The sequence below is a fragment of the Triticum urartu genome, chromosome 1 (genome assembly GCF_003073215.2).
Source record: "Triticum urartu cultivar G1812 chromosome 1, Tu2.1, whole genome shotgun sequence".
Classification (NCBI taxonomy): Eukaryota; Viridiplantae; Streptophyta; class Magnoliopsida; order Poales; family Poaceae; genus Triticum; species Triticum urartu.
In genome coordinates, this window is record NC_053022.1 from 418,929,281 (window position 1) to 418,946,041 (window position 16,761).

Genomic DNA, 16,761 nt, shown 5'->3' on the forward strand with positions numbered 1-16,761 from the left:
AAAAAGGGGCACAACATAACCAAAACTCGGTACCTCAGAGAAAATTCCCAAACCACCGAGTTTGCGGTTCAAACCACCACAACACTTCTGTTTTAAGCGACCTCACCGAGCGGTGCAAGACATAACCACATCTCGGTCCATTTGCTTGGCTTATATTTTTACATTATTTATTTCTGTCAAGAGGTTCAGTTGCGGAGCATAGTTGTCGGATAGTTGGTCCAACTGTCACTACCATAAATAAATGGTCGCATGTTTCTTGAGCACACACACTCTCTCTCTCTGAATGCACTTTCAGGCATTATTTTTTTGTGCTATTTCCACAGGTTGTCAGAACTTTTAGAGAGAAAGGCATTCCTTGCGATGTGATTTGGATGGATATTGATTATATGGATGGTTTTAGATGCTTCACATTTGATGGTGTAAGTATTTCCTGTTCAATCATAATTGCTACATGAAAATAGTATGACAAACTGCATTAACTCCCCCTTCATGTTAAATATGCATATTGCTTGAAAATGCCAAATAGGGCATGTAATTTGCGATCTTGTTTGGGTTGATATTAAAAATATGGATGGTTTTAGATGCTTCACAATTGGTAGTGTAAGTACTTCATGTTCTATCATAATTGGTACATGAAAGTAGTGGCGGATCTAGGGGGGGGGGGCATGGGTGCCATGGCACCCCCTCTGAAATTGCTAAATAGTATAGATGTATCTAGACATGTTTTAGTATATAGGTACATCCATTTTTGGACAAATGGAAGTCAAGTATTTTGGAACGGAGGGAGTAACAACTTAATGCTAATTTAAGACAGTTTGTTTAGATTATGATAAGATTTAGACCTAATTACACTATTTGTAGTGTAAATTTTGACAATTTTTTATTGTGGCACCCCCACCCCCAATTATAAGGTTCTAGGTCCGCCACTGCATGAAAGTAGTATCGGTGAAAACCTGTATTAGCTTCATCTGCATGTTAAAAATACATATTGCTTCAAAATGGCAAATACGGCATGTACTTTGTTCTGCCTAGTGCTGTATGAATTGCCATGGAGCAATCTTTTCATAATGTGAACCAGAGAATGGTATTCTGAGTGCATTTTGACATGTTTTTTCCGTGGCCATTGATTGTCTTTGCGTGATATTTTGTTTGCTTTTGTCTGAGTAATTTGGCATCTTATCATATTTTACAGAACCGTTTTCCTGATCCGAAATCTATGGCTGATGATCTCCATTCCATCGGTTGCAAATCAATCTGGATGCTTGATCCAGGAATCAAGAAAGAGAAGGGTTACTTTGTATATGATAGTGGTTCAGAAACTGATGTTTGGATTAAAAAGGCAGATGGCAGTCCATTCATTGGTACATTTCATGACTTAAATAAGCTCCTTTGGTCATCTTGATGAACTTATCAGTAAAAGATCCCTCATGAACTTTAAATCCAGGCGAGGTATGGCCCGGTGATTGTGTTTTTCCTGATTTTACCTGTGAAAGAACACGCACCTGGTGGGCTAGTTTGGTCAGGGATTTTGTCTCCAATGGCGTTGATGGAATATGGAATGATATGAATGAGCCTGCTGTCTTCAAAGTATATGTTCTATCATAATTCATTCTTTTTGCCATATGCTTAGTCATAGCTCCTTATTTTATGTCCTATTATTTCATTTTGTCCCATGTAACCAAAAGTGATGGTGTCAACTTGCAGACAACTACAAAAACAATGCCGGAAAGCAATATACATAGAGGCGATGCAGATATTGGTGGTGTCCAGAATCATTCTTACTATCATAATGTATCATTTTATTCCTTTATCAGTAAAAGTAATGGAATGCAGTCAAATAGTTTGGCTACTTTACGTGTTTTATGCTTTGATCTTTATAAATTTTCAGGTCTATGGAATGCTAATGGCAAGGTCTACATATGAAGGAATGACGATGGCTAGTACAGACAAACGACCATTTGTTCTTACACGAGCTGGTTTTATAGGAAGCCAGCGTTATGCTGCAACATGGACTGGTGATAATCTGTCAAACTGGGAGCATATGCATATGAGTCTGCCAATGGTTCTTCAATTGGTAAGTGAAATATTTATCCTAGTCCCAATAGTTCCATCTAAAAAATGTACCAAAACCTAGTCCTCTTCCGTCTTTGACAGTATCCCAGTTCACCTTAAATCATGCTCAGTTATTCTAATAAACAAATTAACAATCAAGCAGTCTATGAATTAATTGTGTTGTGAATATAATCTTCTGACCTAAAAGCAACATACAAGTTTTGTTTGTATTACGCTTGAAAACCGTTGTTTCCTGTATTAGTTTAAAAAGTCGGTTCTTTAGTAAATTGTAGTTCTATTTTTATGACAAGTCTGTTTCTTAGTATGTCATTCGTAATCTGTTGCATAAGTAATTGCAGCATTTTTAGTATATTTTTACATGAAAAACTATCACTGTGTCAAACTTACTATTACTGGTGTGATTTTGAGGAGACAGTAGCATACATTTCTAGGAATCTAACTATGCGGTTATCTTGTCAGGGTCTTAGTGGTCAGCCACTGTCAGGTCCTGATATTGGTGGGTTTGCTGGAAATGCCACTCCAAAACTTTTTGGGAGATGGATGGGAGTTGGTGCATTGTTTCCATTTTCACGTGGTCATTCTGAAACTGGAAGCATTGACCATGAGCCATGGTCCTTCGGTGAAGAGGTACTATTTATTTTTCTTTTTTGCGAGAGGTACTGTTTTCATGCCTGCGGCCCCCACCAATGCACATAAAGAAGCCTAGATCTCTTTGCATGATGCTTTTCTGCATTTTACTTGCCATGATGTATGAATTGCTAGCAAAGGTATTTTTCTATTAATATCTTTTTGCTTAGTTGACATGCCAGCCTTGTTAAAAAAAATGCCAGATCTATAAGTGAGTTCTCTTGATATTGAGGTACTATACATTTCCTTCAGCAATCCATTTTGTTGGGTCAGTCAATTAGCCACCCATAACCTTAAGTTTTTGATTCGATAATTGATACTCCCTCTGTAAACTAATATAAGAGCGTTTAGATCATTAAAATAGTGATCTAAACACTCTTATATTAGTTTACGGAGGGAGTATTACATTATGGGGCCAACTTTTTCTTCAGAAAATGGGTTACTATCTAGGGACTTTTTCTCATTGTGTATGTTGCATACAATCATGGGTCGCTAACCTTGTGATCATTTTAATCTTTTTGGGCTTGTTCCATGGAAGTAATAATATGTTTGGACAGTTTTTCAATTTATTTTCTAATAATAGTTAACAAATAATCATGTGTGATTATTTTAATCTTTTTGGGCTTGTTCCATTGGAGTAATATATGTTAGTTTTAATTTTTTCCAATAATAGTTAACATATAAATCATATGTGATCATTTTACTCTTTTTGGGATTGTTCCATGGAAGTAATAATATGTTTGGACACTTTCCATTTATTTTCCAATAATGGTTAGCATATACTCCCTCCGTCCGGAAATACTTGTCCTAGAAATGGTTGTATCTAGACTTATTTTAGTTATAGATACATTCGCTTTACCATTTCTAGGACAAGTATTTTCGGACGGAGGGAGTAAATCATATTGTGGTCATTTTAATCTTTTTGGGCTTGTTCCATGGAAGTAATAATATGTTTGGACAGTTTACATTTGGCCCTAAAGAACTCCGGCAGAAAGTCCACAGCTTTACCTTTAAACTCTAAAACCATTTAGATCTTAACTACGCTTGTTCCAATCTGGCACAGTTTCGAGCCATCTAGATCTCAACTCCATGGACTAGTGGACCATAAATTACCTAGCTTACACCTCCTAAGTACCACCTAAAGGGTAGCCTTGTCATTTGTCAATGATCCCTAAGGCTATAAATAGCCCCCATGAGCATGTACTCTCATTCACTCTCACATAAATCAACAAGGGAGAGGCACCCCCCTCCAAGGGGACCTTGTAAGTCTTGGAGCTGGGTGTCGGGATCCGAGGGACCTTTTAAGTCTCGGATCGTCAAGAGAAGGGGAGCTTCGGAAATGGCTACGCCTACGGACTTCTGACGAGCTAAGCACTTCTATCGTTGCATCTCCTAACGTGGGAGTACGTCATGCCCCACGAGGTAACTGAACCTATTTAAAGAAACATTGATGTGTCAACTTTGTCCGTATACGGCGACCTTTGCATAAGGCCCCCCTACACACCCACACTAGCTTCACTTTGCAAGTACTAACTGTATCACATCATTATAAAATCTTAGTGAAGGGTTAAGCTGAAAGACTAAAAGAGAGTAAACGCCCAAGCCAACACACTCGGCACTAGAGTGACTTACATTAATCGGAGAAATCTTGTCTATTTTGAGCCTTGATATGATGAGAGATCAGCTGAGTATCCTTCAAGAATTTAGCTTTCCAACTCGCAAACTTCGACCTTGGTATGATAAGAGATCAGCTGAAGATCCTTCAAGAATTTAGCTTTCCAGGTTTGCAACTTCAGAGGGTTGTGTATTGGAGTGTCAGGGCAATGCTCTTCTCCACTGTGCTATTGTTTGAAGTTGAACAGGTCTCGTGTGTCAGCGTCTGAGAACCTGAACTGAAGTTGACATGCAAGTTACCTTCTTTTGGTTGTCACGTTGATTTTAGCTAATTTAAAGTCAAGCCCCTTCGATTTCTGGCACTGCTAATTTCTAACAGCTCATATATATTTCAGTGTGAGGAAGTTTGTCGTCTTGCGCTGCTAAGACGGTATCGCCTACTGCCACATATCTACACTCTATTTTACCTTTCACATAAGAAGGGTGCTCCAGTTGCTGCTCCACTTTTCTTTGCTGGTAATAATTGCTGTCTCACTGTCCCACTAATGTATCTAAGTAGCGGATACCCATATTCTAAGTCACAGCCTTTGGTTGCTGAACTGCAGAATACGTTTGTTTGGAGAAATTTTTTCTGATTCTAACCAATGCCAGCTATTTGAATTCTGATGCAAAATTAGATATCTAAAAAAATCCACCCTTTGTCTTCTTCCTTACTAAGACTGTCTCATTGGTGGGCTGATAGAAAGTAATCTTGTTAGGATAGATTTATTTTGTGATACTAAATCATATCCCTTGTTTTCCTTGTAGACTCACAAGACCCAGGATTGAGGAAAATAGAGACTTCCTTTCTCCTGGGACCACTTTTAATCTGCGCAAGGTAACGATTTCACGTCAATGTGCTTACAACAAACTTCTTGCTCCTGATTTTCTTCTGTATATGTGCTTGAATGTTATTGTGCCAATGGGCTTGTCTGCAATCTGATTTTGCATTGTTGGCTGTAAAATACTTGATTTTCTGTCATGTGTTATCATGTATACTGAAATAATAGCGAAATAATTTGTATTTTCCGCCTATGCTTTGGTGTGACTTCAGTTGCTCTGGTATTTTGGCAGCACTTCACCTGATAAAGGTGCTCATGAATGTGCACATAAGTTGCCGAAGGGTGTTTGGTCACGTTTTGATTTTGGAGATTCACATCCTGTAAGTTGGTTGGTAAACTTTCATTGTGCTGTCATGAGTGCTAGTCTGGAGCTGAACTGATTTTAGTTACAATTGAATGATTATACAGGATCTGCCGGTGATGTATTTACAGGGTGGAGCCATACTTCCTGTAGGCCGTCCTATTAAGCATGTTGGTGAAGCAAGTTTAGATGATGATTTATCACTAATTGTTTCACTAGATGAAAATGGTATGTACTACACACATCATGCATGTTGTTCCTTTAAGTTTTGTCTGGAACGATTTATTTTTTTGGTTTGTTGCGCATCGGAGATTGGTTATGTTTAAGGGAAAAATCTAAGTGGGGCATGTTCCCACTTAGTCTACATAGCTAGTGGCCTTACTTTGGTTAAGTCTGTCCTTGTCGCTATGCCTCTCCATCAGCTGGTGGTTCTAGAGCTCAACAAGAAGGCTCAGAAGATCGACAAGATCCTTCGGGGCTTTCTTTGGGCGGGCAGGAGGGCCGTAGTGGGCGGTCACTACCATGTCGATTGTGTCGACCCCTATGGCTTGGGGGTTTCGGTGTTTCGGATCTAGGTAGGATGGCAATCATTCTTAGAGTTCGTTGGTTGTGGAGGATGTGCACTGACCCCATCCATCCTTGGAGGGGCCCCGACATGCAATTCTCTCGAGAAGAGCACGCGGTGTTTGCTGCATCCACCAGGATGGTAATTGGCAACAGAGCCTCAACCTTATTCTGGGAGGATCACTGGCTTGATGGCTGCGCTATTTGAGATTGCGCCTGAGCTATTGCTTCTAGTCTTTGGGCGCATCTGAAAGCGGTGGACCATCCAGGATGCCTTGGTAGACCGCCGATGGATCTCTCACATCAGGGGTGCCTTAGCCCTATTGCCTTAGGGCATCTCTAACCGATCCCCAATAACCGAAAAAAGGTTTTTTTTGCCGAAAAAGAACCGATCCCCAATAAAGCGTTAGAGGAGGAAAAATCTAGTTTTCCTTCTCTAACCAGGAACTAACCGAACCCCTAAAATCGTTAGTGGAGTAAAAAAATTACTCCATGGTGGCCGCGACTCTTAAATATTCTCGACCAGCCGGCCATGGAGTAAAAATTCTCCACCCCATTCCGCCTCACCTCCCACTGCCCCCGCCGTCCAATCCATGCCGGAGCGCACGCACCCTCACCCACATCCACTCTGCAACCGATAATGGCCAGATCCAGCCGCCGCCAACCCATTCCCAACATGAATCCATGCCGCCACAAGTGTCGCCGTGCCGACACTTCCTCCTGCGCCGATGTATCCCGTATCCCCCATCTGCTATCCAAAATACATAGGCGTGCGACAATGCCGGTAGGGGACATGGTTCGCAGAGGTCACCGGCCGTGACACCCACAAGCGGATTTTGGATTGGCTCCTTCCACTCCACAGTGCGCATAGCACGTGAGTACGACATCATGTTAGTCCGCCTCCACTGTGCCAACGCCCGGTGCAACTTCCCCCACGGCCTGCCGCGGTTGGAGCCGGTCGACCCTCGGGTGCCACTGCACAGGAGATGCGGGATGACCGGGAGGTCCGCGAGCGTGTCGAGGCGGAGCGAGCCAGCAAGGCCTACATGGTGGAGCTTCGCCGCCACTGCTCTGTGATGAGCACAAGTCACCAGATCAGGATCCGGGCATCGCCACTGCCGCGATAGAGAATGAGCCCGAGCCCTCCATTGCTACACCCCTCGTCGTCCAGACGACCAAGAGACATAGCCACCATCGTCGCTATGAAGCTAACCATGTGAACCATCACCCAGGGCACCCAACCATGGTAGGAGTGGAAAACCTCCTCCATTCCTAGCTCGGCATCAGACATCAGGTCTGGGGCGCCTCCACGGTAGGAAGCGCCCCCACCCGCCTCACCAGCCAATCTTGGTGGACTGGGGGCATACAACCCAATGACTGCCGACGGCCGTCGCCAAGCAAGCCCGAACGCCACCATGCCTGTGGCCGCCGGCGCCAATCCGTCCAACGACACGACAACGCATGGAAAGACCAACTCGGATTGACACCACCAACATGCAACAGATAAGAGCACAACGCGAAGGCAACCAACCCGGACAAAGTCGGCCCTTGAACCTGCGCGCCGCCGGACGTCACCCAGCACCACGAACCAGATCTACGCCGCCCACCGAAGACGCCAACAACCTGGATCGCGCCGCTGCCAAACCACAACAACCACACCGCCCGAAGGATCCTGGCCCGAAGGATCCTGGCACGTCGTCATCGACTGCCACCCGGACCGAGCCCACCTTCGCCTACTCGGAAAGGAAGCCCCGACTCGCCTTGGGCCTAGATCTGGCCCGCTAAAGCACGAACCCTAGGTCAAAACCACCTTCGTTCTGCGAACAGCCTGCGCGCCGCCGGCTCGGACCAAGGAGAAGGAAGGACACCACCACCGTCCGCACCCCTCCGCCGAACACCTGCAACCGACGAATCGATGCAACCACTATGACTCAATAGAATCAGATCGGGGCAGAGCCGCCGCCATGGACGAGAGCTCCACCATGACCCAGCCTACCGCCAGACAGGCCGGTGCAGCCGCCGTGCCACTACCATCCCTGTCGCCATGACGCAAGATGGCTGCCACATGAGCCCAGCACCCATGCCCAAGCCAGCCGTCGCGAGGGGAAAGATGCCCCGCCGCCATCCACTGTGAAGGGCTTTGCCCTGGTGTCCCCGTTCGGCTGTGACGGCGCCGCTACACGCGGGGGGCCTACGCACGGGCTAGGGTTGGGGATGCATACTCACCGGCGGTATGGGTGGAAGATTTCGGCCAATATATTTCCAAGAGCTGCTATGATGTAGTATTTCACGGAGGGTCGATTCGAGCTCTTGGAAGCTTGACTGGAAGACTAGGGCTCCCGTGGAGTCAAGTTCTTCGTGTGGCCAGCTTGCCAGGATAGTTGCTACATCATTGAGCGGCTTGCGTGCTCTGTGATCAGTCGGGTGAGGCGATGGCCCATTTCCTCACTAGTTGCTCCTTTTCGTGGACAGTGTGGCACGAGGTGCACTCCTAGATCTGATCGACCCCTCCCCCCTCGTTCTGGAAAGTCAACGGCTATAGTCCAGGTGGTCGGTGCATCTGAAGCATCACAACACTATCATCTTCGTCAACGCCCAAGCAATAGGCTGCAGCAAATGTGAGGGTTCTCGTGGCTTTGCTTTCGATGGTGGTGGCGTTTAGCGGCATCGTGTTATAAACTCCGGGCATTGCCCTTCTTAGGGCTTGTACAAACTCTTCTTTCTACCAATGCATCAAAACTCAAGGCTTTTGCGTATTCTAGAAAAAAAAAACCTCCCACTTTCTCTTTGTGAAGATCATATCTAGTTACATATAGTAATCTGCAGATACTTGTGTATTTTTCTGGGATAAACTAGCAAAAGAGCCTGTGCGTTGCAACGGGAGAAAAACATAACACACGCTCTTAACCCAACAACCATCACTCAAGACCACAATAGGTCCATCCCCTTCATTTTAGCGAGGCATCATATTGTGTTGCCGCTTATCCTCCTTCTCACCCTCGCCAGCGGTTGCCTCAGTGTTCACACAAACCAAAACGTGTTTGAATGTGGTTAATCCTAAGGCGTCTCTCTCTCTCTCGCTTTCTCTCACTCTCGTCATGAGAAATCTGTTGTTTTCCCGTACTACGTTTGTCAGAGGTATGCATGTGTAGTTATCGATGTTTTCTTTTCCCTATATGGTTATAGTGGGTGTTTATTTGCAATTCGGATCGCCGCCGGTACGAAAGAAAAATGGATCATGCGCTATAGATTATAAGTTTGCTTCCAAAACAATATTTTAAAAATATTTAACAAGTAAAATTAACATCATATTCAGATTCCACACATTTTTCTAATCAAATTTCATATATAACATGTTAAAATCGGAGTTACGGTTTAAAAGATACGGATAATTTAGAAAATCATTTGTTTGACTTAAATATCTTCTTAACAGGTAAAAATAATCTCATATTCATATTCTACATATTTTTCTAATCAAATTTCATATAAGACATGTTCAAATCGGAGTTACGGTTTAAAAGATATGGATGATTTAGAAAAGCATTTGTTTGACTTAAATATGATCCGCGGATGAATTACCTAAAAGGTCAGGGGGTTTTCATAAAAATGTAAAATAACGGTTCAGGTGTGACTTAAGTCCGGACTGCGGGTTGATTTTAAGAAAACACAGTTTTTTTTTTTGCAAGACGGACCGGCAGAACCAATCCATGCTTTATTATTAGGTATAGATAATCGAATATGCTGTCAATCTATTTAATTTGTATTTCCATCATCTCTTATGTGTTGCTGCATTGGTTAGCCCATTTTCTGCGTTCAAGCGACTGATTTAAAACATGGTCATACTGAATGATTCACCCTGCTTTGCACCATGACTGAGTTGTTTTATAGGTAAAGCTGAAGGTGTCCTATTCGAAGATGCTGGGGATGGGTACGGGTTCACACAGGGGAACTACCTTTTGACATATTATGTTGCCCAAGTCCACTCATCAGTGGTTTCTGTGAAAGTTCTGAAAACCGAAGGATCCTGGAACAGACCAAAACGTAACTTAAACATAAGTATATTACTTGGTGGAGGTGCTATGGTATGTCTATTGACTTGTTTCTTATTTCTCACTTGATAAATAAACAAATGTTGGCTGTAGGGTTTTAATGACTTCTTGCGAACTCAGATAAGTTCACATGGTGTCGATGGCGAAGAACTACATATTACGATGCCTTCGGGGTCTGAAGTGTCCAGCTTAGTCGCAACAAGTGAACTTGAGCTCAAGAAACGTTTGGGTATCGATCCCACTATTTTGCCATGGATATAATGTTTTAGATCTAGAAGGGCTTATCTCTGAACTTGTCTTATATTGCTATCTTGTGATGATCGTGCAGAGATGATTTCGCCTATACCTGATATAGATGAACCGTCAGGACAGGAAGGTGCTGAACTCTCAAAAATACCTATTGATTTGAAGAGCGGATACTGGCTGCTTAAGGTTGTACCATGGATTGGTGGTCGTATTATTTCGATGACACATCTTCCTACTGGTATGGTTCACCTCTATTATATTATTAATGTGCTCAGGCCAGGTTTACAATCTCATTGTTACTGATAGGATGTATATGCGGTCAAATAGAGATTGCCCTGAATTGCTGTTGACCAGTACATCTGTTGCAAAAGAGTAGTTTAAGGTTATTCTGAGATGCTTCAACATTTGAGTAATGTTCTTGCAGTCCTAGTATGCCATTGATGATTGCGAATGGATTCTACATTGACCCAAGTCTTGTTATTGTTAACTTACGTATGGTTTATGCTTGATCACTACAGATTCCCAGTGGCTTCATAGCAGGATTGAAATAAATGGTTATGAAGAATACAGCGGGACTGAATATAGGTCTGCTGGGTGCACAGAAGAGTACAAAGTCGTTAGGTAAAATAAAACATCATTTAGACTGTTTCTTACTTCTGTTTGATGCTCTTTGACTTGTGGGTGAATAGTTGTGTAGCTCCACTTTTGGCAACAAAATAACTGTTAGTTGAAAAAATACAGGAGGTATCTTGAGCGATCAGGAGAGGAGGAATCTATTTGTTTGGAAGGTGATATTGGGGGTGGTCTTGTTCTTCAGCGCCACATATCCATTTTGAAAGACAACCCAAAGATTGTTCAGATTAACTCTAGCATTCAAGCAAGAAGTGTTGGAGCTGGCTCTGGTGGGTTTTCAAGGTGAGTGCTAAGTTTTATAAAAAAAGTAATGTTTGTAATCCTTGATCAGGAATTGTGCAGCTGCGACTTATGTAATTACACAATACAGAACGCTCATGTGAATGCCCACACAGATTGCATTGGTGCCACAAAACAAAATGCTTTCAGATTCTATTAAATCTTAGATTTGCTGGCATATGTTCTTTTTCTCCTGGGTATGCTTTGTTCTACCGTTCGGCAAGTTTTATAATTATTCCGATCCAACTTGAGTTAAAATTTTAGGCAGAGGTATCTTTGATTATTCAGAGTGAAATAGTATCTCGGAAAACTGAAGTATGTTCCTCCTGTGAAGGTTGGTATGTTTGCGAGTTCATCCTACTTTCACCCTTCTGCACCCAACTGAGGTGGTTGTTGCTTTTACGGCCATCAATGGCTCAAAGCAAGAGTTCTCTCCAGAATCTGGAGAAGTGACATTAGAGGGAGACCTCCGGCCAAACGGTAAATTAAGCTGTCCAAAGTTCTGAGGTTATTTAACTGATCAGCATTTTTTGCCCTTGATTTGGTTACTTTTCTGAGATTATTTGTTTCATTTGTTATCTTGTAAACTACCAGGGGAATGGATGCTAGTGGACAAATGTGTAGGGGTGAGCTTGGTAAATACTTTTGATCCCAGTCAGGTTAGCAAATGCTTGGTACATTGGGGAACAGGTGATTTGAACATGGAGCTTTGGTCGGAGGAAAGGCCAGTTTCCAAGGACACGCCGTTGACAATTTGCCACCAGTACGAGCTGAAACAAACATGCTAAACCTTGCCTTGGGATTTTCAGCATGCATCTTTCTTTGGTGTGTCGGCGTCACCTAGCACCAATGTGTTTAGAACTACCCTACTGGACATCATTGTCGAACCAATGTTTTAAAACTACTGGGCAACATTGTCAAGGTTGGAATTTTCGGACAAAGTGCGCTCTGGTGATGAAACCTAGCTTGTTCATCATTAATAAAGTATAATAAAGTAGAGGCTGCGATCTCACTTGTTTTCTTCCTCTTCAATAGCACAGTGGCCCATTGGATCATTTTAGAGCATCTCTCAAATAAATCATCCCAGTAGGTTCAACATCATTTGAAATCCATACTTTATGAAATTTAATTCAAATATAACTACAACAAATGATGCATATATGGATTGCATATCAATTTCATCGTCGTGGAAAAACAACTCAACAAGGAGCTTATGTGCACAATATACATGTTCAATCACAATGACTTTTAAAAAACTCAGAGATTCTTAAGTGCATAGCATTTTTTTTTGAGAATCACGCGGGGGGGGGGGGGGGGGGGGGGGGGGGGCGGGGGGGGGGGGGGGGGGGTGTCAAAGATAAGGAAAACCGGATCGAAAACCTTAACAAATTAACCCCGTTTATAAGGAAAACCGGGCCGAAAACCGTACAAGGCACGGCCTAGCTGACAGATATAAGACCATAATCTGAGAGATACAGGTGATGTAGAGATCACAATATCAGGACTTTGCAAACAGCCAAACGCATTCGGCGGGTATACCGGCCCCATGGCACAACTCAGGAGCATCCACAATCAACGATGTCATCCTAGACACGAACCTTGACTGGGGCTCCGCCACAGAAAACGGAACAGAACGAGAGGCATCTTGCGCCATCCTTGAGCAAAGATGAGCCGAGACAACACCAAGAGCACCAAGCTCGCCGCAACACAACGGTAACCATGAGAGGTCTTGAGCAATCATCACCAACCTGAGCCGCACGGAGAACACCACACCGTAGATGAATAGCTCCAATGAACCGAGACCATCCATGATGCCTCAAGGCTATTGGTGCAGCCGAAGGCAACGAGCGACCGAGTCCACACCCGGACGAAGAGTCACACGCAGCCGAGTCTACATCACAACAGCGGCACCGCCGGCGAAGCGAAGGGCATCAAGGAGAGCCGAGTCTACACCGGATCGCTTCTCCGAGCACACCAGCGCAAGCCGGCCGCGCCACCACCACCTCCAACCCGCAGTGAGCAGCCACCACACAATCCACCAAGTTGATGCCTTCAGGAAGGAATGCGACGCGAAAAGCGCCGCCATCGGCCGTTCCGGACGGACCAGGAACATGGGTTTCCAGGAGCCTCGAAGAGGGAAGTCACCATGACAGCGATGCCTCCAAGGAGGTAAGCGGCAACCCCGGGCGTCACCTCGCGGCTCTGACAGAGCAGTAGGTCGCCCAAGTGAGCAGACCACCTCCGAGGAGCACCGGTAGACTGCGAATCGCTGCTCCCTGCCCCACCACAGAGCAAGGTCACTGCAGCCCGCCGCCACACGTGACCAAATCCGGCTGACCGCAGGCCAGATCCCGCCTGCCACGCCGCGCCCCTCCGCAGGGGAGGGCGAGAACCACCACGCGCGCCTCTAGAGACAGACCCCTGCAACTGGACCCACACCAGTCGAGCTCGTAGCCACAACACCACCTCGCCGTCGGCAGACGCCGACGAGCCGAACCCGGCCAGGAATGACCAGATCCGGCGACCCCCAGCTGCAGACCCAAGGCCGGCAGCAGCCGGCCCGCCCGCGGAGGAGTCACCCAAGGCCGGAAGGGGGGGGGGGGGGGGGCCCCCGGAAAAGAAAAAACGTCGGGGGGGGGGGGGGGGGGGGGCGCCACCCCGCCCCGACGCGCCGACAGGGGCACCGGACCGCAGCCCAGGAGCCCGACGACGCAGTCCCGACAGCTGCCACCCGCCGGAGACGCAACCTTGAAGATCCCAGCCACCGAAGCCTCCGCAGCGCGCCGCCGAAGAGGGGCGAGCCTCCCTCCACCGCGCGGCCCAGCCGGGATCGCCGCCCAACCGCCGCCACGGCACACCAGATTCACCCACGGCCGCGGCCGCCGGCGGAGCAGCGACGCCAGGGGAAAACCGGCCGCAGCCAGAGCAGTCCCACCGCCGCCGGCACCGCACGGGCTTTGCCCGGCGGCGCACGCCGGCGGCGGCGGGGGAGGGAAGGGGAGGTTTGGCCGAGGGTTTCTAGGTTTGGGCGCCCCGGTGCCGCTCGGGAGCGGCACGGGAGCGGGAGCGCTCTCCTCAGATTTGTTACAATGGTCAATTATTTATTTTTTGACGTGATGATGTGGGCAAACCATAGGGGTGGCCCAATCTTCTCGAAGAGGTGGATTTGAGAAAGAACACGAAAAATCATGAGGTAGCACAAGAGAAACTAGTACAAATGAGCACACAAGTGGAGGGGCTAGGTCATGAATTCCCAGCTTATAGACGAGTCGGTTCATCCTGTATTCGCGATCAACCGCTAGTAAATGCATGACTCGGATTCTAAAACCCTACACACAACATGCACTTTATAAACATACATGCATCATGCACAATGTGTGTCAGACACTATATTTTTTTAGAAGAACACCGCACTTTATTTCATTCAATAATGTTTAAAGGGATACAAATGTGATCCGGTGGATCAATAAGCCATACACGTCTACCAATACAAAGTGTACTGGATGATCTAGCTAATCTGTGTGCCTCATCATTACTTGTGCGGTGTTCGTGGACAAACTCGCAACTCTGTAGTCTCGTCTTTCTATCGTCAATCTCTCTAAGGATCATGCAGTACTCCCCTAAGTTCCGCTCGCTCTTTAGGTTATTTATGACTCTTAGACAGTCAGATGCAATGCGTGCTTTTGAGACGGCCAGGTCCTCCGCAAGAGCTAAAGCTTCTCTACACGCGCATGCCTCCAGAGTAGCAGGTTCTGTCACACCTTGAAATACTACCGCGGACGCCCCCAGGAATACGCCACGGTCACTTCGACAGACCACACCAACAGCACCAATGTTAGAAGATTTCGCCACCGCTGCATTAACATTCATTTTAGGGAGTTCTGCCCCTAACTCGAACCCACTACTCAGTTTTGCCCCTAATTTTCAGGTATGCTCAGTTTTGCCCCTCCGTCGTTAGTGTCACTTATAGAAATGCCCTTTTGCGCTGTTACCGTCCGGTCAAAGTACTTTGACCATCTAGAAAAAATAGCAAAAAAATCAAAAAAATATGAAATTTGGTGGGATCAAAGATAGTCATGTCCGCAAGGCGCGTGCACATTTTTGTGTTGGTCGGACACTCCGGGAGCTCGTGGCAAAGGAAAACAAAAATAATTTATGCCTATGAACAGTAAATTCGAAAAAATAGCAAAAAAGTTCAAAAAAAATTAAATTTATTTGGCGTCAAAGAGGCTTGAGTGCACAAAGTGCTTGCAAGTTTTGGTGATCAAATGACGTACGGGGCGCTCTAGAGAAAAAAAACAAAATAGTGCATTTTTTCAAAGTTTTTTTGAGCTAAAATTTGTTTTTTTTCTCCACGAGCTCCTACAATGTCCAAACACAACAAAAACGTGCACACATCTTGCGCACCTGAATATCTTGAGTCCCACGAAATTTCATATTTTTTTGATTTTTTTTCTATTTTTTTGAATTTACTGCTCGCATGCATACAAAATTTATGTTTTCCTTTGACACGAGCTCCCGGAGTGTCCGAACGGCATGAAAATGTGCACGCGCCTTGCGGACATGACTATCTTCGATCCCACCAAATTTCATATTTTTTTGATTTTTTTGCTATTTTTTCAGGACGGTCAAAGACCTTTGACCGGACGGTAACGGCAGAGAAGGGCATTTCTATAAGTGAAACTAACGGCGGAGGGGCAAAACTGAGCATACCTAAAAATTAGGGGCAAAACTGAGTAGTGGGTTCGAGTTAAGGGCATAGATGTAAATGTCCCATAACCTCCCCAATGCTCGACGGTAACCATTCTGTACCTCGCGAGCTAGGTGTTGCGTTTGTTATACATCCAGTTCATCGCTTGGGTAGTTCATGTATCTCCTGCAAGTATCGCTCAATAAATAAATGTGTCGACAATGGACTCTGGAACTCGTGTTCATGGATAGCCCTTCTTCTTGTCCACCAGATTGCCCATAGTGTGGCTAGGACAGAGATGAATTTATCCTTGCTCAATGTATTACACAGACTGAAAAGCCAAAGCTTGGGGTCCAGTGTCTCGTCTCCATAGACCGGGAGTAGGGCATCATCATCCCGGAGTGACCACACTCCTTTGGCCATGTTACAGTTGAGGAGAGCATGCCTCCATGAATCGACAGCAGCCAAACAGATCGGACATGTTGCATCTTCTGTCATATACCTCCTCCCCGCAAAAAAAACCCTCCTCACCCGTTCTTGGCCTGTCGGGAGAGACGCCCGGGCCATGTGTTAGACACTATATGAACTCTACGACTGAAACATCTAAGGTATACCTGGCCATGGGCAGCCCTACCCGAAAAAGCCGGACCCGGTCCAACCCGACCTTGCCCACGGGCCGGGCCTGTGCCTAGATTTTGAGCTCGATGGTCGGGCCGGGCCCATCGTATTTGTTATTTAAGAAAGAGGCCCGAAGCCCGACAGGCTTTTTAACTGATGGGTTGGGCTTGGGCCTGATTTGTAGGC

General features: G+C 45.5%; 1 protein-coding gene across 1 annotated transcript; it reads left to right on the forward strand.

Moving 5' to 3' along the window:
- Nucleotides 1–323: 323 nt before the first annotated feature.
- Nucleotides 324–12,291, forward strand: LOC125515572 (alpha-glucosidase 2-like; the record flags this gene model as incomplete). Its single annotated transcript, XM_048681070.1, is given in 17 exon segments — nucleotides 324–419; nucleotides 1,193–1,361; nucleotides 1,445–1,587; nucleotides 1,705–1,791; nucleotides 1,889–2,074; nucleotides 2,533–2,700; nucleotides 4,710–4,830; nucleotides 5,122–5,191; nucleotides 5,428–5,515; nucleotides 5,604–5,724; nucleotides 9,949–10,142; nucleotides 10,230–10,338; nucleotides 10,438–10,593; nucleotides 10,874–10,976; nucleotides 11,097–11,270; nucleotides 11,602–11,747; nucleotides 11,862–12,291. Coding segments are annotated over 17 exon segments (2,325 nt in total), but the record flags the coding sequence as incomplete, so codon positions are not given.
- Nucleotides 12,292–16,761: the final 4,470 nt, after the last annotated feature.